The 10476-nt window shown below is 45.6% G+C and overlaps 1 protein-coding gene across 7 annotated transcripts; it reads right to left on the bottom strand.

Annotated features, from left to right (window-relative positions):
• Positions 1-2307: 2307 nt before the first annotated feature.
• On the bottom strand, positions 2308-7892 carry LOC103641774 (protein STICHEL-like 2). Of its 7 annotated transcripts, none has more exons than XM_020545807.2 (8): positions 7402-7892; positions 4906-6530; positions 4602-4821; positions 4165-4353; positions 3879-4079; positions 3082-3787; positions 2843-2914; positions 2326-2728 (listed from the first exon to the last, which is right to left on the bottom strand). In XM_020545807.2, exons 2-7 carry the CDS (start codon positions 6508-6510, stop codon positions 2848-2850), a joined length of 2988 nt encoding a protein of 995 aa, XP_020401396.1. In that variant the 5' UTR covers positions 6511-6530; positions 7402-7892; the 3' UTR covers positions 2326-2728; positions 2843-2847. The 7 variants fall into 7 exon arrangements, with proteins under 7 accessions (XP_008663329.1, XP_008663332.1, XP_035819386.1 ...); XM_035963494.1 differs by lacking the exon at positions 7402-7892 and adding an exon at positions 7126-7197; XM_008665109.3 differs by having other exon boundaries at positions 2334-2728; positions 4150-4353.
• Between the last annotated feature and the right edge of the window lie 2584 nt (positions 7893-10476).

The following is a 10476-nucleotide window of genomic DNA, read 5'->3' as shown; positions in this document are numbered from 1 at the left end:
GTTGGGAGAGAGAGAGGTTGGAGAGGGAGAAGCAGAGGCCGACGGCAGCCTGGGAGGAAGCGACGGCTGGAAGAGAGAGGAGGAGCCAGGGGCGGCGGCTGGGAAGCCAGGGGCGACGGCAGGTTTAGGGTTAGGGATAATGGGCCTAATGGGCCGAGGCGGTTAGGGTTAGTTTTTTTTTCTTTTTCTTTTTTTTTCTATTTCGTTTTCTAATTTCGAAATACATATTTAAATAACCCTAAAATTCATAATAATCAAACCAAAATTATTTATAAATAAAATATTAATTTTTAGACTAATATTTATTATATTATTTAAGTGAATTTTCATTTAAGAGAAAATGCTATTCAATATCTAAAATCAATTATGAGAAATCAAAATTCATTCCAAATGCACATAAATAACAAACACTTAAAAGAAAATTTTTATTACCATAATTTCATTAATAACCAAATGTATTATTTTTATTTAATGATTTTTATAGTGTCACAGGCCCGAAATGGCCGATAAAGGTAAAGACAAGGGCATCGTCATTGGCGATCCTCGCATGTCAATTATATCACAAAAGGAGATTGCTCGAAAGGCTTCGGGCGAGAAGGCTAAAAGGTTCGAAGACACCCGGGGCAGGCACAATTAATGAACCAAACACATCAGCCTAGCCCGAGCATCGCAGATGTTCCGGCACCTACGTGAGGACGGTCTGGTGCTCAGACAAACGGTACAGCTAACTCAGCCGGACAGTCCACCTATGACCAAAGGCGTCAGCCTCTACACGAAGCAAGGAAAAAGACGCAAGGTCAAAGCACATATAGTCGGCTGATCAAAGTCGTCCCTCCTTTTGATCAGTTGCTCTCCAAAAATGCTAGCAAAAAGACTGTTCCACGTGATCGGTCAACAAAGAAACCTCGGTCACCTGCTAAAACGAAACGGCCGAACAAAACGGCCCAAAAGGCGACGCGACAAGCATCGCCTGATCATCCTATGAGACCAGGGTACTTTCCACCCGTTTATTCATCGTCGGTATATTGTCCTACTCAAATATGAAATGACATGACGATGAATCCATGGTACATGTATAGTCCCTTTGTCTATCCAGGCTGGGGGGCACCTCTATTCTATTCATTTTGATGCATTGATCAAATGGTCGTGGCCGAGAAAGATACAATCCAAAACGGCCATTATACATTGGTGCTTTATTGAATGATCTCTATTTTGAAAAGCCGGTGACTTACATCAGGTTTAGTTCATATGCTTTTGGTTCGTCAACCTTCACCAAAAGGCAGGGGGCATATGTTGGAAGCCAAAAAAGGCCTTGCGGACGGTCCGCAGTGGCGGCGCGGACAGTCCGCGCGTGCGCAGAGACAGTTAGGGTTCCTAGTTTCTCGCGGGACCGATTGAACCCCCAACAATCGATCAAATCAAATCTATTCCTCGTTTTTACCTTACATATCAGAAGTAGTTCTAGTTTAGCCCTAGTTTAGTATTACAATCCCCAAATTCTCTACTTCTCTTCGACTCTACGTCGATTAGAGGAGTCTAGGTCGGCTAGCCGAGCCTAGACAACCCCTAGGATCTCTCCTCTCCGACGGGGTCCCTTCCGAGAGCGAGATCCAGGCGCCGCCGGCGACCTTCGCCGTCCCTGCGCACGCGCGGACCGTCCGGTCGTCAAGCAGGGAACGCCAGCCCCTGTACCAGATCGCGGACTGTCCGATCCCTGGCCGCGGACTGTCCGCGCCTCTGCAGAGGACACCGCCACCGGTTCTCACGCAGTGCTTGAAAAGGTGTCAACACACATCTTAACTGATCCGAAAGGAATCCCTCAATCCGTCCTGTCCTGTCCCTCATGGCCACGCCTCTCTAGTGCTTTTTTTTAAGAAGACGTGAATAGAGGATGCATCGATGGCGATAAGCACAATCGATATTCGAGGTTATTTTTAAAAAAATATAAAAAAAATTAATTCAAATAAATTAAAATAAATAGTAAAACATGTGGGAGGTCCCTAAGATTTGTCGCAGCGTGCCATTTAAGTTCCAGAACTTTTAAAAATAACGAGTAAAATATGTGAATCCCTTCACTAAAGACCTTTTTAGCTAGCATGTTCAGAAACCAGTATGTGGCATAAGTTTAATAGAACATCTATGATTCAGGATTAAGTAGTCATAAATGCAACCATCTCTCTCAAGATTAAGGATGTGTTTTGGTTCACTGTCCGCCACAATTTACCTAACTTTTCCTCAGTTTTTCAATTTCGCCGACTAAACTTAGACAAAGTTGTAACTTAGACAAGTTGTAACGTAGTTAGCATAGAACCAAGCAGATCTTAATTTCTATGTGTTGACATAAAAAAAGTGTATTATAGCCTCTGAGTTCAGTAGCATATAACGTAACATGTACAACTGCCCATTAGCATTTTGAAGGACCAGCACATCCAAGAAACATCACTGATGAATAGTTCCTCAGCTGCCTGCCAAGAACAATAAAAACAAAGACCCCTCCTGGGATTTCCTTTGAAAATTGTCCCCACAGGTGGTGCCCATGCCTCCAGCTTCGGGAGAAATTGGTAAATGTCCTAGCAAAAACTGAATGATTTGACACTGTTTTTCAGCATGCCAATGTTCTGCTACCATGGTTCACTTTTCCCCGGCAGCAATGCTGGTGCTGGTTGTCGCAGTTACGCTTGTAAGAAAGCAGCTTGCTGGTGTGAAAGTGCTCTGGGCTCTGGCAGAACTGGGGTCAACATGTAATATGAACACTAGCAAACAGCAACCGAGCGAGCCAAGACGCTGAATTCACATGGCTATTCCGACGGACCAAGTGATGTGAAAATACAGAGTAATGTACCTCCGTTACATGGGTTGTTTTGGGGCTTTCCAGCAGAGTAGATTTGAACCGAACCGTGAATTCTTGCTCCACCTGCAGAAGAAACAAAACACTTGAGCATTGGTTCTGTCACATGGCAGTCATGTATCTGAATATATCGTTGCAAGAGATTGTATGGCCAAATAGCTGCCTGTGAAGAAGCATTAATCGAGACTAGCAACCAAACAACAGTGGAACAGTGCTAAGTTCAGATGGCTTACAAGTCATCATCTCTTGAACTGTAAGTAGCCCTTGAAACTGATCTTGGACACTGCTCGTAAGGCTCATACGCGCAGAAGTACGTATCAAATTCCTTCTTAGGTAGGAATTCCATCTTGTTATGCGGCTGGATCCTCAGACAGATGGTGTGCGCTGCGCCAGAAGACAACAGCTTCTTCTGAAGCCTCAGTGTTCGCGAGAAGCAGCTTGGCTGTAGGTCAGGCTCCTGGATGCTACCAAAGCGGCCCTGATCACTCACACCCCCCTTTGAGTAGTTAGTCTCGGACCTGCACGTCCTTGTCATGTCATCTGTCATGGATCTGTTCGACGTCAAGGTGCTCCGACCATCATCCTCGCAACCATAGGCTGTTGGTTTCGAATCGACACGTTGCATGGTATATGGTGACTCCTGCTGGCTAGAGGTGTAGCCTTTAAGCGGTGTCTCCCTTGCCCCAGGCCTCACAGCTTCGTCTTCATCAGTCACTACTGAATCTGACAGCTCTTGCTTCCGGCCAGAGCAACTGAGAAAACTGAACGAGTGTCTCTTCAACCTAGCATCTTTTCTCACTGGACAAGGTACAAGTTTGAATCTGATCTCCACATTGCACCCAAGAACGTGCTGTAAAGAGCACTCTATTAGGCTTTGCATTTTCTCTGCTCTTGATAGGTGATCTGGGTGTCCGAAGCCAACTTCTGCTATAGCCAGCTCTGAGAAATTTGTACATGCAGTCTATCATTTTCAGCACAATCCATATATGAGAGATTAAAAATTCAATTCAGATGGCATATTTGTTTTTACCTTCGGTAACATGAACCGATGATAAGAAGCCTTCTTTCCTGAGGAAACTTTTGGCTGATCTTGATCGACACTTTCCAATGGCTCTCCTCCATATGTTCTCAAGCTTAAGCCGTCTACAGTGTCTCTCAGAACAGTTGGACTTGCTGCTGTTACATGCCTGACAAAAATTGGTGTTTGAGTGCACCTTGGAAACCCAGTCATCTGCACAAGGATATCAAAAATGGTTATCATTCCATTCTATCTGGAATTCGGAATTACATGGGATACTTACAATTCGTACATGTACCTGTATATCCAGTTACTGAATGTGAATGCATATCATTCGGTTCAGCAATAAGGTTAGGTTCATTGGTGCCAAACTGCAAAAGCGCAACTGTAACCCAAGTAGCCTGATTCCTTGATGTCCTCAATTGTTTTTCAGTTTCTGATAGTATCTTCAGTGCATGTCTTAATTTCTTTATTCCAACCTCTGATACTGCAAAGTCATGATAAAAGGTTGAGACTTAAGACTAAAGCCTTAGTGGAACAAATAGGAGTGTGGATATAGAGACAGTTCCAAAATTCAAGATAAAAGTAAGATCATCAAAAAATTTCCAACAATAAATGTGTGATCCTACAGTTGGTTCAACTCAAGCAACTTAAAAGAAAATAGCATGCAATTCTGAACAATAGGAGAATGCATGTGGCAATAAGAAAGAAACATGTCAAGGATAGCACACGCACATGCATATCTACCCAAGAAACTTTTGCTGACTTCACTGACAGCAGATTGACATCGTCCTGAGAGAATGTCCATAATAAGGTTGGCCAGCTGAGAAACAAGCTGCAGAGGATCAATTGCTGACCCCATAAGTTCTCGGGCTCGTCTTACAGTATTGGTTGTGTCAGATGACAATGCTAGATCAAGCAACTCAATCAACTCGTCATCAGACACTGATCCTACCTGCAAAAAATGGTATACAAATATGAAAAGACTGACTTATGATATATTTACTTAGAACATGACAGATGACAGTAGACAACTCACAAGTTCATGCACAAGAGAAATTGTGATCTTCTTCCCAAGCAAACTGAGCTGGTCAAGCATTACTTCAGAATCTCTAAGAGAACCACTAGACTTTGCAGCAATGAAGTACAACCCATCATGGTCGAATTCCAATCCTTCTCCTATACAGATCTTCTCCAGCCTGTATACAATATCTGCCACCTTTATCTTCGGAAAATGGAACTTCTGGCAACGTGTGATGGAAGCGCGAGGCAGGCTTTCTATGTCAGAAGTGATCATAATGTATACCGTATGCCGGTATGGCTCGTCAAGGCTCTTCAGTATTGCTGACCATGCGTCTTCTTGCAAGAGATGGCATTCATCTATTATGAAAACCTTGAAGCGCGAAGAGTAGGGTACGAGGGATGCGCTCTTGAGAAGCGCCTTCACTCGACCTAAACGACCCATTTTCGCCACGTCAAGCTCTTTCACATCTCTACCCTTCCCAGAGAAAAGGATGACACACTCTTTGCAGAACCCACATGGCCTTTGCTCTTCAAGGGACACGCAATTTAGAGCCGCGGCGAAAATCCTTGCCGTGGATGTCTTGCCTGTGCCCCGGGGGCCATGAAACAGGTACATTGGGGCAACTTTTCCTTTGCAGCAGGAATATAAGAGGGACTGGGCAACAACGTTTAGTCCAACCAATTCGCTGAAGGAACGAGGGCGAAATTTCTGGCTTAGACACCTGGGCGTCTCAGTGTATGGTACGTTGCCTTGGAACGCTGCCTCAGTCCCATCTGTAGATAAGAGAGGCTGATCTGGACCATCACTGTCAGAATAAAGCTCTCGGCACTTTGACGCTCCTGACCAGCAGTAGCTTATACCACAGCCACTAAAATTTGACCCCACGACATCGTTTGACCTCAGTCGTGTATCCTCGGTTCCATGCCCTGATCTTGCCTCGCTAGCTGACATGCAGGGGCTCCCGACACGGCTCATTGCAGCCGAAGGCTTGCTCCTGAATTTGGAGTGGCCTGGCATTTTCACTTCGTCTTCGTCAGATTTACCTGGCATTGCAAATTTTGGCCTTTCATAAGAATTCACTTCCTCCTCTGCATCCACATTGTTGACCAAATTGTTCGCCAATTGACGGATAGAACTATGATTCGAGTGGCTAGAGTCCACTGACTTGCGGTGACCGTCTCGGCGGACACGATGAACCTGCTTGTTTCTTGGTGGGTTCAAGCCTCTGATCCTGACAGCAGAAGATCTCCTGTAGGACGCAGTCCTTGCGTTTGGTCCCCGAAAACTCCGCTCCGACCCCATTGTAGGCTCGGCTCCCACGTCCTCGTCTTCTTCAACCTGGTGATTATGTGCCGACCTGCCGAGCTCCAGAGCCACCCCATTGCTAGAAGCAGTCTCCCACACCATGTGGTCGGCAGGAGATGCGAACTTGCCCATTGAGTTTGTCGCTGGATCCCGCAGCGATCTCAATCGCTTGAGCTGCACCAAGGTTCTTGACAGCGGGACATCCACAGAGTGACGCCTCATGTCCGTCATCTTGAGTTTTGACATGAAAGTGGAATAGTGGAAGATGGTATCTTCAATTTTGACTTGAAAGTGTGGTCCTGATGATGAGGACATGACCCATTTTAGCGAAGTCACTGCAGAAGACCAGACACAAGAACCATAAGAACGCAGTATTTGGAGCAAATATTTATACTAGGAGTATGCACTACGACAGGCCCATAGAAAAGAAGTATGAAATCGCGAGGTCACAGAAGCCATTCAACAAGCACAGATCAAGATAGTAAAAGGAAATGCCTCACTTTTGCTGTACAAGAATCTGGCTTGACTTGTCCGTTACCTCACCGAAATGAAAGGTAAAACAGTGCGGATAATCCACACATTATCTCCTTTTCTTAGAAACGTGGGGCTCCCAAGAAAAAAAAACAAACAGCAAGTGTGGGACAAAAAAAAACAATCAAAAAGTCAAATCCTACCCTAGAACCCCAGTAGCCTGCACTTAAAAACACAAGAGATTTGCACAGTTGCATGTACCAATCACCACCAAGTCATCAACCTCTTGTCTCGTAGAAATATGACTTGGATGGATGGCACAGCAAACAGAAACAACCCAGATAAAACCGTCAAACGACAGCGAAGAACCCCTCTTGGAACCTCAAATGAAATCACTGAAGGTTGCAAAAATCTTTGGGCACACACATCTCCCAACCGCAATGGCCATTTTCCTGCTACCTCGTATAGATGCAGCACCGGCCGCAATCCTTGTCGTTCAGCTCCTCGCATCGCAAGAGCACGGATCAGAAGCAGAACGGACCCCGCCACCCCGCCCACAAATCAGTGGCGCGGCATTGCGAATGAACCACGAGATCCATCGCGCGGAGCAAGTAAACAACGAGACGCGCAGCGAGGAAGGCAGGAGACCCCCGTCCGGAACAGAGGGGAGGGGAAACCGTCGGGATTAAAAGCGAAGAATGTGCGTGCGAGGAACAATGGAGGACGCCTTCTTACCAGAAAGAAGCCTGGGCGCACGGAGGCGGCGGCGGCGGCACGGGGCCAGGGAACGGCCAGGGCTTTTTGCCTCGACGGGGTTGGAACCGCTCTGCTACGGTGCAGCGCGTGGTAATGGTAGCGGCGGGTACAGTCAGCCCAGCACCAGAGCACCTCAACTCACTGGTAATGGTAGCGGCGGCTGGAGCTTCCGAGGATGGAGAGGACGGCGGCCTGGGCGAGGCCGGGGAGTGTGTGTGAGCTAGTGTGCTGAGCAGGCCAGCGGCAGCGTGGGTGTGGCCATGTGCTCAGTGCCAGAACGGCACGGAAAAGGGCAGGTTTGGGGGGGGGGGGGGGGGGGGGGGGGGGGTGATTAAACAAGTGCAGTGGTCATGGCGCGGTGGGGCCGCGGCAACATCGGCGGCCGTGCCGGAGCGATGGCGTTTCTGTAAAATTTTGCCGGAGGCTGGAGGATTGTGCCGGTGCGCAGCAGAGAGAGTGTGTGTGTGATTGAGGGAGAGGCTGCTAGGCTTTTTGTTCGTTGCGGTGGCTGGCTGGGCAACAGGGCAGAGCACAAGAGTGGTCACGCTTTTGTGTTTCTCAAACTGAGGTCTGATGAGCAGCGTCGTTTTCACGTGCACGCGGCACCTCGGTCTTACTTGAAATTACACAAGCGCCGGTTTTAAAAACTGATGGATGTCATGCCTCTTTTATAGGGTGTTTGGTTTGAATAATGAGCTAGTCAATTATTTTCTCACTCCTCACTATTTTTGTTTGGTTTGTGGAATGCAATGAGTTGATCCATCACCACGTCATTCCTAATAGTTAGTTAGTTAGTACTGATATGATAAATAGGGTCATTCCACCAAATTTGAGAAATAAACCCATGATGCATCATCTTAATTTGGATATAGTGATTCCTTAAACTAAACATCCAATTAAAGTCCCGTTTTTGTGTTGTACCCCCAAGAAGCACACGGTACACGGCAAATGGACCATGGTAGCTTCGAAGTAACCACAATGTATAAAGAAAAAAGATTTGCTGGAATATAAATGTTTTACATTCACGAGGCGTTAGGATACTTTCATTTTAGATGAATTAGAATTCACTTAATAAAGTAACTTATTTAGTTTGTATTTTACATTCCACTACTTTCCAAAGTTCAGATATAAGCCTATCTCACATTCATGAGTGAAGGATGAGAAATAATTTTATGCATTAGTAGAATTTTTTTTACTCTGAAACTTACATGACACTCTTCGTCTCACTTCTCTCTATAGTAAAAATGTAGCACATAAATATCTCTGACATCTTGCTAATAATAGTATACAAATATATTTTACATACAACCGAATTCACTACAGGAAAACACTTAATTCCCGTCGGTTTAGGGCTTATTCCCGTCGGTTTCAGGCCGACGGGCGTCCCTTGTCGGGGATAAGGTTATCCCCGTCAGCAGCTGACGGGAATAATTAATTCCCGTCGGCTAGATAGTGGCCGACGGGAATTACGTCTAATTCCCGTCGGTTCTAGAGGCCGACGGGAGTTATTGATTAATTCCCGTCGGTTCCCTAGGCCGACGGGAGTTATTAATTAATTCCCGTCGGCCCCACGTGGCCGACGGGAATTAACTGGGCCGACGGGAATTAATAGTTAATTCCCGTCGGTTCGACCATAGCCGACGGGAACTAACTGGGCCGACGGGAATTACTGTATACTGCTACAAAAACAGCACTAAATTCGGTCACTATTTCTGCACACATAACATATATCAAACATAATCACATATAACAGCCACATTACAAACACATGTAGAGATACGACATCCACAAACACATGCATTTAGACATAGTGCATTTATAATTAAAACATCCACCAACGTGTACGACATAGTATTCAAACATAACATCCACCAACATCAAACAACGAGTACGACATAGTATTGAACATAACATCCATCAACGAGTACGACATTTCAAACATAAGTTTAAGTGTTTAGAGATAACCACCACTTGGGTGGTTAGAGCTATGACCGCTGCCGCCTTCACCACCAGGAGGAGGGAACGCGAAGAGCGAGTCAACAAATCCAGTCCCTGCTGCTGGATCAGACCCACTGCCACCCGCTTCAGGCGTAACCTATGCAAGTTAGCAAATATCAACACGTTAAATGCAAATATCAAAAAGTATACAAGTGTATAAATTAATGGAGAGTTATCAAACGTACCCTATCTCCAGGTGCAGGTATATGTGTCGGAGGGGTGGTGAACTGTGGTGGTGGAACTGGTGTGTTTGCAAATTGGCTCCATTGTGGTGGCGGTGGAAAATTTGATGTCATGCCCTGTTGCTGCATTAACTGTTAAACACATATGTGTTACTACTGAAGATGTTGTATTGAAATATAATAATTTAGAGTTCGGATTATGTGTACTCACTTGATACATCGCTTGATTATGAGCATTGCAAGCCTCCATAAATTCGCGTTGTTGTCTCATCTTGTCTGTCCGTACAATCTTTATGCCACCTCATGTGCATAGCTGTCTTCCTCGAGAGAAACAAACGTTTCACTCTAGGAGTGAGAGGCATGTACCGAAGCTGTTTATGTGCAACCTTTGTCACCACCTTCTCACCATCTTCATTTACAAGCTCCACGTACCTCGACTTCCCACATTTTAAGCATTTCTGTTCTCTGCCATGTTCCTTCCAAAAAAGCATACAATTGTCTTGGCAAACATCAATCTTCTCATACTCCATACCAAGACCTTCAAGCAATTTTTTGGACTGGTACATGTCTTTGGGCATCTTGTGACCCGTAGGAAGAACCTCACTAATCAAATCCACAAGCTCCTTGTAACAATTAATTGAAAATGCAAACTTGGACTTGATTGACATCAGTCGGGTCACGAATTCGAGCACGGTCACGTTAGTGTGCCCGTGAAGAGGCTCTTCTGACGCTTTAAGTAGGTCGAAGAACTTCTGAACCTCCGGTGTAGGTGAATCATGATGATCTGGTGCCAGTTCAGGCTGCAGATCCTCAAGCATCTGGTCCATCCTATCAACATCATCTTCACCGTCATCAACTTCTACTTCTGCTGCTC

Source organism: Zea mays, chromosome 10, assembly GCF_902167145.1.
Source record: "Zea mays cultivar B73 chromosome 10, Zm-B73-REFERENCE-NAM-5.0, whole genome shotgun sequence".
In the NCBI taxonomy this organism is placed as follows: Eukaryota; Viridiplantae; Streptophyta; class Magnoliopsida; order Poales; family Poaceae; genus Zea; species Zea mays.
The sequence above is the reverse complement of the archived record's forward strand: the minus strand, read 5'-3'. Positions and strand labels throughout refer to the sequence as shown.

Coding starts and splice junctions, on each gene's coding strand:
- LOC103641774 (XM_008665107.3), bottom strand. CDS start 6,510: ATGTCCTCATCATCAGGACCACACTTTCAAGTCAAAATTGAAGATACC. Junction 4,822..4,905: donor TTTCTCTTGTGCATGAACTT/GTGAGTTGTCTA, acceptor CATTTTTTGCAG/GTAGGATCAGTGTCTGATGA. Junction 4,354..4,601: donor TTTCTTGGGTAGATATGCAT/GTGCGTGTGCTA, acceptor ATGACTTTGCAG/TATCAGAGGTTGGAATAAAG.